The 13386-nt window shown below is 31.7% G+C and overlaps 1 protein-coding gene across 6 annotated transcripts in view; it reads right to left on the bottom strand.

The window, feature by feature from the left end:
* LOC124423932 (multidrug resistance protein homolog 49) overlaps positions 1-13386 on the bottom strand; it is a 50953-nt gene that overhangs the window by 9209 nt on the left and 28358 nt on the right. For 3 of the 6 annotated variants that reach the window (XM_046962311.1, XM_046962309.1, XM_046962310.1), the window contains 8 exons: positions 12019-12088; positions 11280-11364; positions 9295-9488; positions 8854-9102; positions 5977-6390; positions 4930-5353; positions 3791-3994; positions 658-1009 (listed from right to left, as the gene is read on the bottom strand). In XM_046962311.1, coding sequence (XP_046818267.1) covers positions 658-1009; positions 3791-3994; positions 4930-5353; positions 5977-6390; positions 8854-9102; positions 9295-9488; positions 11280-11364; positions 12019-12088 — 1992 coding nt within the window. Of the gene's footprint in view, positions 1-657; positions 1010-3790; positions 3995-4929; positions 5354-5976; positions 6391-6768; positions 6787-8853; positions 9103-9294; positions 9489-11279; positions 11365-12018; positions 12089-13386 lie in introns of those variants that run through there. The other 3 variants (XM_046962312.1, XM_046962313.1, XM_046962314.1) reach the window with 2 other exon arrangements.

Genomic DNA, 13386 nt, shown 5'->3' on the forward strand with positions numbered 1-13386 from the left:
AATAGCAATTCAGCTTATTAATTTAGTTACCGACGTTGCAAAAATATAGATACAGTTATTCCTACGCAAATCCTTTCTTATTTTCTAACAAGGAAACATGTGGACGTAAAAGAATTAAGTTTAAGCTTCCATTATTTTCATCTAGATTATCCTACTATGGTAATGAAGATAAATTCGAATTATACGAAATAGAAACGAATTCTTATATAGACGAATACCTATTTAAACTTTACAAAAACAAATTAAATAGATAAAACATATTCAATTGTTAATCCTATTTTGTTAATATCATTTTCAACATTTTCTTGATATCATTTATACCGGCATAATTGTTGCTATGCCAAATGTTATTATAAATATTTATTGGGGGAAAAAAAAAAAAAAAGAAAGAAAGATAAAACATTTATAAAAATTCGAATATACGTAAGAACAATAAAGTTTTTCGACGATTTTAAAATAAAATAAAATTGTCTAAATACAGATATGAAAAAAGCGAGCGATATGAAAATGGCTTATAAAATTAATTACTTTATAAAAGTATTAACGAATTAAAGTCGTAATGTTTGTTTTTTCCTTCTTCTTTTAATGACAAATATATACATATATATATATATATATATAAAATATATAATGATATTTAAATAAAATTTCTAATACCTTTGGCAGCAGCACTGGCATCAGCTGCGACCAATCCGTGATAATGTTTGCCAAGTGCCAGCAACTCCTCATGTGTACCCTCTTCAACAACCTTGCCATCCTTGATAAAGACGATCCTATCGGCGTTAGTGATAGTAGAGAGTCTGTGAGTCACGATAACGGTCGTTCTGCCTTTCGAAGCAGCATCAAGTGCTCTCTGAACGGTTGCTTCACTGTGAAGATCCAATGCGGAAGTAGCCTCGTCGAGTAAAAGTATGGCTGGTCGTCTGACCAAAGCACGTGCGATCGCGATCCTTTGTTTTTGTCCACCTGATAGTTGGGAACCTCTCTCTCCTACAGGACTATCATAACCCTGAAAGAAGACGGAGTGCAAAAAAAAAGGGAAAAAAAAAAAAAAAAAGAAAAAAAAAGAAAGAAAAAAAATCATAAGATAATTATTCTAACTACGAAAAAAATTTTCAATCTTCGAACAATTCGAAACACACAATTCAATATTTTTTTTTCTTTTTCTTTTCTTTTTTCTTTTTTTTTTCTTTTTTTTTAGAAGAAGAAAACAAATGTTAAAAAAAAAAAAAAAAAGAATATACAAAGTTTAGCTCGTAGCTGAATACTTTGGCTTATTTTTTTTTTCTTTTTTTTTTTTTTTTCTTCTTCAATATTTACAAAATATAAAATTAATATTATCTTATTAACGAATTAACGAATAATCTTATTAATTGGTCGATTTAAATTATCAGATTTAAAAGTTAACGATATGATATGATATGATAATTATCGAACGACATATTTTTCTATTAATTGTAGATAATATTAAGAATATGATTCTCGATCGATGTATCCCTTAGACCGACGAAAGTTTTATTTTCATCGAAAAGATCGATTTTGTTTTCTTGTTTAGACGAGAAAAAGAAAGAAGAAGAAAGAGAAAAAAAAAAGAAAGAAAGAAAAAAAAAAAGGAAAACGGAAATAGAATAGACTCATAGATCCATGAGAATTATCTTCGGCCACGCCATGCTCATCCGTAATCGCTCGCGTGCGATAGCTTCGACGTCGAGGCTATCGGTATCGTCGATCGTTTTCTATCCAGCTTTGCCAACGATTTGCGGTTCGGAATAATGGTTATTTAATCAACGAGGAAACTGCAGGACGCATCTGTGAAACCCCACGAATATTCACCCACTCCTCCTGTCATTTCAGGGATTTCAACCGATATCGATACTTGTTTTCCTTTTTCTTCTTTTTTTCTTTTTTTTCTTTTTTTTTTTTTTTTTTTTTTTTTTTTTTATCGACGCAACACCATCGTCACGTACATCACGAAGGGAGAAAAAAGAAAATCGAAAATTATAATATTTGTTAATTGTAAACTGATTGATTTTGATTGACGTATATAACAGAATATAAATGAATAGATATAAAATATGTTAATCTTATTTAAATTTAAAAGAATATTCGAATTCCTTTTGTTTGATTTAAATAATACATTGATTATTAATAATTATTAAAAGTACATTATTTTAATAACGCTTTTTATGGACTTTTCTATACAATATAAATTATAAATACATTTCATTGCTCAACACAGCTTTCAAACAATTTTCTTTTATCGATATATAATATATACATAATAATACATACATATATTATAATAATCCTGATAATAATAAATCGACATATTAAAATATAAAATAAACTTGGAATATAATTCATTATGTTGATTTATATATTTTATTGATTCGAGAAAACATGCATTTTATTAATATTCGAAAAGATGTAATTATATCGTACGAGAGAGAGAGAGAGAGAGAGAGAGAGAGAGAGAGAGAACACGATAACGAAATTGAGCCTCGAATTTCGAATTTCAATTTCGTTTTCGAGTAAATTTTACTTCGATAACCAATGAGAAATCCGGAAGAAAAAAAAAAGAAACATTAACCATGCATCTAATCTGCTTTAGCTAAAACATGAACGTAAGCGGAACACGAACGAAGATTACCGACGAAATTATCCCGAAATGGCGAATTCAACTAGCGATAATTCGGTAATAAACGCCTAATCGTTGACACGGGCGTAATCTCGGATAATGTTATTTGCAGACGAAATGTGTTATACTAGAGGATATTTTATCGCTTGTTTACGCGAGCGTTCTGCGGATCGTTCTAACACCTGAGACTATCGTTAATACATATATACATCATACATGCAGCACATCATGCGCATAAATATATAAACGAGATTTCGACGTGTAATACATAAACGTCGAAGATCGATAGTTCGTTCATTCCAACAAATAAATCCTTTTATTTATTTCATAATTATTATCATGCATAAATAAAAAAAAAAAAAAAAAAAAGAAAAAATTCAATTATCCCAAATAAATTTTTATTAACAAATTATAAATCATTGAATACGACGCACTACATGCTCTCTTTTCATTCATTATCGATATTTCCAATAAAATTCACTAATCTTATATTTAATAAGAGTTGAGGTTAAATTATACCACGAAAGGTTTACTATATGGACAAACAAATTGGAAAATGTATAAATAATACAACGTGTACGTAACACAAATTCGTGTATATATATATAAAACATTAATAATTACGGTATTTCGTCAAATATTTATAAATGTTATTAGTAATAACTCGCTTACGGCATATTACAGCTCTGTTTTGTTTATTGAATGTACCAATTGAATATATCAAAAAAGAAAAAGGTTAAATTTGAATGAAATAAAAATTTAAAAAGTTTTCTAGCCAGTATAAATAAATAATCTCATTAACTTCCAATTAAAATGGGAAAGTTTTATTCATAGAAAAAAAAAAAAAAAAAAAAAAAAGAAAAAAAAACACACACACACAAAGGAAAAAGGTAGAAAAAAAAAAGAGAAAGAAGATAAAGGAATCGCGTTGTTGCATCTAATCGATATTCCGAAATATAATTTAAAGATCAAATGAAAAAGAGAAAAAAGAAAAAAAAAGAGAAAGAAAAAAAGAAAAGAAAAAGGAAAAAGTACGTTCAACTCTTTTATCCTTATTCTCCTTTTAAACGACAAAGGAAGGAAACGAAAAATTTTTAGCAAAGCCACGGTGTGTTGGTAGAATAGCAGAAAAGGGTTTGGTGAGTTGCTTACCTCCGGCAGTTTGCTGATGAAGTCGTGAGCGTTCGCTTCCTTGGCAGCTTTGATCATCTCTTCTTCGGTAACGCTGTCATTTCCGTAACGGATGTTCTCTCGTATTGTCGTGTCAAAGAGTACTGGTTCCTGACCAACAACGCCGATATACGAGCGCAACCATTGAACGTTTAACTTCGATATATCGACGCCATCTAAATATACCTAAAATTGAAATCGTAATATACGAAATATAATGAAATACGTGAAATAACATTTTTATTTTATAATATTTATTTTCTCTTAATGTTATTTATATTAATATTCATATATCCATGAAATATTAATTATCCTTTGCTTTATATTTATATATTAATTTATATATTAATTATCCTTTATATAAAAACATATTACGAAAAAACGAATATTTCCTTTGATATATCAATTTGTAATGTATCAATTTTTTGCGACTGAATTTTTTTTTTCTTTCTTTTTTTTCTCTTTTCTTCTTCTTCTTTTAAATACGTCACTCGAACGCACGCGTGCACAGTTAAGAAAAAAAAAAAAAAAAAAAAAAAAACAAAAAAAACTTCGAAATCATCACGCGCAAAGAAAAATTTTTCTAAGAATAATAAAAATGTCAGAGTGGTAAGAGATTAACTTGGTAATTACGTAATACACACTGGCATACAAATAAAAAAACTTTCCGAGCCTGCTGTGCCACCCCCCCCTCCCTCCTTTCAGAAAACTTCTCGAATCTACAGAATCCAAAAGACTTTAGGGATTAAGTCTCTCTTTCTCTCTCTCTCTCACTTGTTTTCTTTTTCTCTCTTTCTTCCCCGACCTCATTTTTATTTTAATTAGCGAACCACGAAAGTTTTCGATATTACGAAAGCGAATCGAGAGATTCGTATGAATACGCGTTTTAACGGTAAACTCCATTAAGTCGAAATTATAGTTACAGAAAGAGAGAGAGAGAGAGAGAGAGAGAGAGAGGAAAGGAAAAAAAAAAGAAAGAAAGAAAAGAAAATGATTTTTATGTCAAAATCGAAGCGAAAGAAATTACGAGTATTAAAGATAGCTTATAAAGTAGAAATGAATAAGGGAAAAAGAAAAATGGATGGAAAAGTAAATAAATAAAAGGAAATAAAATTACTTACTTGTCCTTGGAATGGATCGTAAAGTCTTTGAATGAGTTGTAAACACGTCGATTTGCCGCATCCAGAGCCACCGACCAATGCAACGGTCTCTCCATGTTTTATTTTCAAATTTAAACCTTGCAACACCTGGATATCCTTTCTCGCTGGATAACGAAAGTGAACATCTTTGAATTCTATATCACCGCTAACCGATTTTAATTTCTGACCCTCCTTGCTAAGACTATCGATGGATGGTACACGGTCGAGTACTTGAAATACCGCAGCAGCTGATCCTCTGGCCACTGCAAAGGCTTCTAAATGTGGCGAAGTTAGACCCATGTTTTGTGCACCAGCCAACACACCAAAAAATACTATCACCAATACCGCCGGTGTATATTCTTTGTATTCCTTCGGACGATCCTCCAAAATCAGTTGGACTCCATACCTGATAGATCGACAGACGAAGGACGACTGAATTCAACTCTAATTTCATTCTATATCTTTTGTTTACAAAACAGTCCAACGACCGATTCCAAGAATTATTTATATAGATCTTAGATCTAGACTATGTTTATAAACGATACATTGACGTCATTTCTTTTTCCTCGTATAACACGTAATCTTATAATAAAAATACGATATTAAGTTTATATGACAAATACGTATCGTAAACGTCTTACACGATTCCTTTTGCATGTTATTTTACAAATATTGTACCACGTAAATACATAATCCATTAATAAAAATAATCAATATCTTTCATCGATTTTAACGAAAAAAATGTTAACGTAATTTTCTATTACATTATTATATATGTATATCGGTATAAAATGTAGTATGAATATTTTTAATAATAATAATAATAATAAGAAGAAGAAGAAGAAAAAGAAGAGGATGAATTCAATGAATCGTGACGTAATTTCATTTATATAAAAATATATCATAATAATTTATTATAATTTTTGAACAAAAATATTATATAATAAAATTAATTTAACTTTTGTCGATTTATTCAGAGGAACAAAAGGATAAAGCATCAATCAAATGAGACACTTTTAAGTAACTTACCAAAAAGCGAGGGCATAGCTGAGATAAATGATAAACCACATGACACCACCTCCAACGCCAGACCACATTCCTCTCTTGATGCCTGTTTTTTCTGCGGGCAAAAGCTTCTCCGCGTATCTGTCGACCTCCTTTTGCTCGCCATTGAAGGCTATGACCGTCCTGATGGCACCAAGGACCTCTTCAGCGACGCTTCCAGCTTGTCCATACGCAGCCAACTCGAGGGCTGTTAAGGAGCTTTGAACCTTGGCTACCACAGCAGTGGCTATGACGATAATTGGCGCGCAGCTAAGCACAACCAATGTCAATTTCCAACCGTATATGAAGGATATAATGATTGATGATATAAAGGAGACCATCAAATACGTAAAGATACCGAGCTTCTCGCCTATTCCATCCTTCATTTTGTCCAAATCTCTGGAAAACAAAAATGAAAAAGAATAATTCACGTCCGTCCAAATTCTTTGTCATTTAGAAAAATTAATTTTTACGTATCGTTGAATTTCGAATTTTTATTTCACAAGAAAATTTTATTTGATCGAATACCTACGTCAAAGAAAAAAAAAGAAGAAGAAGAAGAAGAAGAAGAAGAAAAGAAAATATTAATCGAATATCATTCGATCATTTTATAAAAGCAAAAACAAAAAAAGAAGTAGAAGAAAAAAAAAAGAGAAGAACAAGAAGAAATTATACGTCCACGCTAATCAATTTCAATTCGAACGGGTATTGTGTAATGTTATCGATTAGATCGAAAAAGAGAAATGAATGAATGAAGCGACATTAAATTGTACGAACAATATAAGGGCTTCGGTAAGCCTTGAAAACCTCGAAGGGGGTGGTGAGCCCTCGAGATCGAGCTAAAAATAATATCTTTCGCTCGAGCTCGATGGTAACGAACGTTTGTTCTCGCGGTAATCGACTTTTTAAAGTGCATACCCCTCTCTCTTCTCCTTCCCTCCCTACCCCCCACTCCCCCATAATAAAAAGTTCTCTCTGGATGGGTCAGTCCTTGGCAAATGGTAATGGAAAAGCGTTTATCGTTATCGATCGACGACGAAGGTGGTACCCTTGCGTCGTTTATCACCGTCTCTCTTTCTCTCTCTCTCTCTCTCTCTCTCTCTCTCTCTCTCTCTCTCTCTCTCTCTCTCTCTCTCTCTCTCTCACTCTCGCCACGAAAGAAAAAAGACTTTATGTAACGACGATTAAGTGTCTTAAATGTCTGAAGTAAGATACTCCATCGTTTAGGATGAAACATGATATATAAAAACAGAAACTCTCAAGGCGATGTCACTGATATACTCGAAGATACTCGAAGATATTAAGTACTTGAGTATTTAACAATATCATTGTTTAAATTTATAAACAATAAAAATTTGTCACATGATTAAAAGTAAATCGAACGGATATTTCGTTTCTTTTTTTTTTTTTTTTTTATAATATTCGAATTAATAAAATAACAATGTTCTTGAAAAATGTGCGAGAAAAAGGAAAATAAAATATACGTGCTCGTTCAATCAAATTGTTCTTACTATTATCGATAAACTTGCGCTATATATAAATTCTTTCGTCTTATCAAAAATAAAAAAATAAAAATAAAAAAAAATAAAAAAATAAAAATAATAAAAATGGGAAAAGAAAGAAAGAAAGAAAAAAATGAAAATAAGAAAGAAAAAGTTGAAGAAATTGAAATGTCAAAATTGTTTAAATTCTATCGTATTGTACGTATGATATAAATATTAAATGTTAAAAATTTAATGGAATCTTTGATTATTATATATAAAAAAAAAAAAGAAAAAAAAACTAAAACAAAGAATCATTACTAAAACAAAGAATCATAGAGTATGAAAGATTTGTTTAAATAAATTGTTGTAATGATTTTTCTTTCTCTCTCTCTTTTTTTTCTTTTTTCTTTTTTTAATTTTTATTTTTTTATTCCTTATTTTAGATTATCTCGGAGATACGACGATAGAGACAAAGGGATTTGGACCGATCACTATGAACGCTTCTTACGAAACTATCCATAATAACGACGAGTCCATACTTCTTCCACCTATTACGTAGAAGCTAATTCGGAAAGCGGAGGCAAAGACAGGACACAGACAAGCTTTTCGAGTTTCACAAACGCCCACTTGTTGCACCTTCTCTCTTCTATTCGAATGCCTGTCTGGGTTTAGCTAGCTAGCTAGGTAGCTAGCTAGGTAGCTAGCTAGCCGACTGGCTCGATGACTGGCTGTTGAACACGCGCACATTCAAACTATCGAAAACTTTTGCTCTTTTCTTATCGAATCGCATTTTAGTTACACTATCTAGATAAGTAATAACGTGAATTCTCTTTGGCTATATATCTCTGGATATATCAATAACGTAGTTTCTCCTTAAAAATCAACGTAATTCTTCCTATATAAAGATTATGGAAAATCTATCGAAACGTTTATACGAATAATACGATTGAATTGTTGATAAATAAAATGACTTTATTGAGAAAATTAGAAAGGGAATAAAAAGGAAAAAAAAAAAAAAATAAACAAATATCATAATTATCTTCATTTTCATTTCTTAATCGAATCAGACAGACAGACAGACAGAGAGAGAGAGAGAGAGAGAGAGAGAGAGAGAGAGAGAGAGAGAGAGAGAGAGAGAGATTCGAATTATACGTCCAATATAGATGTTCCATATTTTATCAAATGTACTTCGTGATTTTTTTACACGATTGTAAAAAAAATATATATTCTCGTGGATCGATGGAACATGATAAATATTCATTGATATTTTCTTTTCATTTGTATTTTGACAGATAAAGAGGGGAGAAAAAAAAAAGCATGAGAAAAGAAAAAAAAAAAAAAAAAAACAAAAAGAAAATGAAGAAGAAGAAAAACTTACTCGGTAATTCTGCTTGCAAAATTTGTGGATGTGTTAGTGTCGTACCAACTCATGTCCTGTCTAAGAACAGCACGTAGAAACATCTTGCGTACTCTGGCGATCTGTCTGAACGCGGCTACGTTTAATAAGTCGACAGTGAAGATGGCAAAGATGAATTGTAGCGACGACAAAGCTGCACAGGACACGCCAAATGCCACTGAGTCGTCGTAGAGAGCGTCCATTTTCTCCTCCTCAGTTGCGTTCGGTCCTCTGAAATAAAAAAAGAAAAAGGAAAAAAAAAAAAAAAAAAAAAAAAAAAAAATAATAAAAGCCATTCTAACTTCTGCCCTTTTTCTTAGAGTTGTTCTCCAATAAGAAACAGACTCAAGGAAATGGAAGAATCAAATCAGATTGATAGATATTACTGTTTCCGAAAGATGAGAAAAGGAAAAGAGAACTTACAAGACCTTTCCTCCTCCGAACCAATACAATATAAGCGTCGGAGTACTCGTTTGATTCGCCATATTACGGTCGACCAATAAGGTTGTGAATTCACCGTATTGTATTGTAGAAATCGGGATACAGAGACCCGTCAATGTTCCCATGATCAGGCCTCCGAAGATTAACATCAACTCGCCGATAGTAGCAAATCGGAACTGTAATTGTAAAAAAAAAAAAAAAAAAAGAAAGAAAAGAAAAGAAAAGAAAAAAAGAAATAAGAAGAAGAAACAAAGGGAAAAAGAAATTATTATACCCAATTGATTGTATGTAAAAAAAAAAAAAAAAAGAAAAAAAAAATATTAAATACATTAAGATGAACGTATATGAAAATTACGTATAAAGCAATTAAGACACGTTACAAGTTCGTTTGTATTAGAAAACATTATGAAGAAGTTTTATTGTAACAATAAATATCGATAAAATAATGTAATACATTGGCAAATCAATTTCGCTTTTATATATATATATATATATATATTTTTTTTTTTCTTTTTTTCTTTTAATTATCCGTATAACCCTCGTCGAAAATTTAACGTGGCCGTTTAATTATTCGCGTCTTTGTTTCAAGGAGGACCGAAAAAGTTCTTCAGGCGCGCAATTTGTCTTCGACTAGTCCGAAATTTCACAAACACTCTCGAATGATTTAGTGGCGGGGCGCACAACTCGTGACTCACGGAAGACTTAACTGAGGAAAATTAATATCTGCTTAAGAATATGATTAATGGTGGGGTACATCGCCTGTGAACGAACGAAAACGAACTCAGAAAACGAACTCACGTCCCTTCGCGTATTCGCGAGTAAGTTATCGAATAAGTATACGTATATTGCTTTCGTAAAAGGAAAGAAAGAGAAATACAAAAAAAAAAAAAGAAAGAAGAACAAAGAGAGATAGAGAGAGATAGATAGATAGAAAGAGAGAGAGAGATGAAAATAAAAAAAAAAATTTCGAAAGATGATCGTCTGGGCATAATGTCGTCGTCGTCGTCTGTCCGAGCTAACCCCAAAAGTATTTCTTATTTTTATCTGACGACGAAAAAAAAAGAAAGAAGAAAAAAAAGAAAAAAAAAAAAAAAAGAAAGAAAGAAAGAAAGAAAAAGAAAACATCGGAATGAAGTGCATAGAAAAAAAGGAAAAGAAGAATGAGCGAGAGAAAAAATAGAAAAATATTCGGGCGACAATTTTGTTCCCTTTTAACGGGCGAGTATTAAATTCGTTGCTTTCCTCTTTTTTTCTCTCTCTCTCCCCCGCCCCTCCTCCCCCCCACTCCTCCACTCCAGCTCTTAAAAAGAAAAATTCCGTTTCCCAAACGGAAAAGCATTATTAAATTCTTGGTGGAAACTTTAAGCGAAGTCCTAGAGACGTATCATTTCCTTGAGCGCGGTTTCTTTCGTGCGAATTTTCTTCCTATTCTTCTTCCTCTTCGTCCTTCGTATTCATCCATTTCTTCGTCTTCGTCTACGTCTTACGTCCAACGTCCTACGTTTACGTTTTCGTCTTCGTCTTCGTCTTCTTTTATTCCTCCTTTATTTCTTTTACCTCTAAATGTTTACCTCACACCCGCACTTAGAACCATTTCGATGCTCGAAAAAGGTTCTTTGTTTTTTTTTTTTTTTTAGCCGGACCATTTCATTCCCAAGAAAATGTTTTCTATGTATTCTTATATTTTTAGTTTTCTTAAATGTATCGTACTTTTATCACCTACATTACTATCATTATTACTATTGCCAGTTTACGTAGATATTCGTGACATTTACAAAGCGTAAGAATGTACCACACCATCGATAATATTGATGTCTTTCAATTCGATCGTCTCGTCCGACGAGTTCGATGATCTCGGGGTATAAAAATACTACTTCGAAATTTGCCAAAATAAATTATTCCACGAAAGAAGGATCGTTGGACTAAAGGGGAAAGGGAAGGTAGGATGGAGGGGGAGAAAAACTTACGAGTCTATAGTAAGGCACCGGTGGTAACGTCGGTGTCTGCTGAATTGGTTTTTCCTCCTCCTTCGTCTGAGGTGGCACGAATTCACTGTGGACACAAAGTATAGTTCGAATCTTAATTAGGATATCGATTAACGGATAATTGAAGAACTTTCGATCGGAAGAAACTTTCGTTTAGTCTTCCTATCGTTCGTTCGATCGTTTGTGAAAGGAGAAGAAAAAAAATAAAATAAAAGAAAAGAAAGAGAAAAGAAAAGAAAGAAAAAAAAGAGAGAGAGAGAAAGAGAGAGAGAGAGAGAAGAAAGAAAGAAAAAAATAAAAAGAAAAAAGAGAGGAAGAAGAAAATATAATGAATGGAAAAAAAAAAATTAAGAAAATTATTATATGTAATATCGTATACAACTTTGATCGATAGAAACTCGTTTTCGAGTTTCGAATTTGTTTTACGTATACGTAAAAAGCTTCTTTCGAATATCATCGATACCAATGTCCCATTTACAAAATATCTCCTCTTTTGGCGATATTAATAAAATTATTATAACGCTATTTATTCGTTCATTCCCGTTCTTTCATCGGACAATCGTATCTCTATTTTAATTTTACGATTTTATCGATTTTTTTTTGTATATATTATTTTATTTTATTTTATTTTTTTTTTTTTTTGTTTGTTTTTCTTTTACGTATATATATGTATATATATATATATATATAATTTTTTTTTTTTTTAAATATGCTTTCGTACATTGGTTCGCCATTCTGTTGTAGCATGTACTCGGTTTCCGTTTTATCCTTCTCCGTGTCTCGTTGTGTGTCTGAAATAAAATATATGAGGGTAACGTACGAAACGTGAACAGTGATGATTCATTTAACCGATAATTATTCTTCGAGGCTTCACGAGTAAATTCTGGTGCTTATTGAACGACCGATACTGCTTGATTTTCTTGCCGAAAGTACAAGCTCGAGAAAGTTTTGTTGCCTCCATGTTTAATACGTATACGTTAATACGTATCTATAAGAGGGTATATAAATATATGTGTGTATCTGTGTGTGTGTGTGTGTGTGTAACGTGTACGTATATACCTATGTATGCATTTATATAAGTATGTATAGATATATACCGTATATATGCGTATATACGTAAATATGTATATATCGTGTATATTAAATAGAGAAAATATTCCGTGCACGTTCGTAGCTTTCAACTCGAAATTCGATGCATATTCTTTCGAATTCGTTGGGATCTTTGCATTAGAATAAAAAAAAAAAAGAAAAAAAAAAGAAAAAAAAAGAAAAATGAATGTCGAACTGATTCGAATCTCAAACGAAAAATTCGGAATATACGTGTAAGCTACGTGTTACGACGCTCGATACTTAAGACGAGATATAAAAAAAAAAGAAAAAAAAGAAAAAAAAGAAAAAAAAGAAAAAAAGAAGAAAGAAAAGAAAATTCGTTTGACATCGTTGAATTTCGTCGTATCGTTAATTGAATCGTTGAAACGTGAGTCATGGGTAGTACTTAATCAAGATGTACCATTCTTGTTGGAGGACGAATCATCGGAGAAAAGAGGAAAGGGAATAGGAGGAAAAAAAAAAAAAAAGAGAGAGAAAACAAAAAAAAGGAAAAATAAAAAAAATAATGATCATTGACCTTTCGATTAACGTCTTATTAAAAACGACAGTATCGTATAAAAACGTAAGAAAAATAAAAACTCGGAAATCCTTCGATTCTCCTTGATTCCTACGTTCTCGTTAATAATATTTTTCGAGAAAGCAGAATCGTTCTCGAAGAAGAAGTTGAGAATTACGAGGGTATCAGAAATTTCCCATGGCTTCTCTTCGAGGGAAAAAAAAAGAAGAAAAAAAAAACAAAAAAAAGAAACGAAGAAAAAAAAATGGGGGAAAAAGAAAGAAGGGAAGGAAGGAAGAAAAAGTAAAAGAAATAATAAAAGAGGAGAGAAAAAGGAGAGAGAGAGAGAGAGAGAGAAAGAGAGAAAAAAAAATAAGAGAGAAAAATCGCCCTTTCCCAACCGAGAGAAGTCGTTCGAATATTCAACGTATCAGCCCGGTTCTCTCGCTTTACTCTACCTTATCCCTTTTCCCTTTAGAATCG

The sequence above is a fragment of the Vespa crabro genome, chromosome 4 (assembly GCF_910589235.1).
Source record: "Vespa crabro chromosome 4, iyVesCrab1.2, whole genome shotgun sequence".
Classification (NCBI taxonomy): domain Eukaryota; kingdom Metazoa; phylum Arthropoda; class Insecta; order Hymenoptera; family Vespidae; genus Vespa; species Vespa crabro.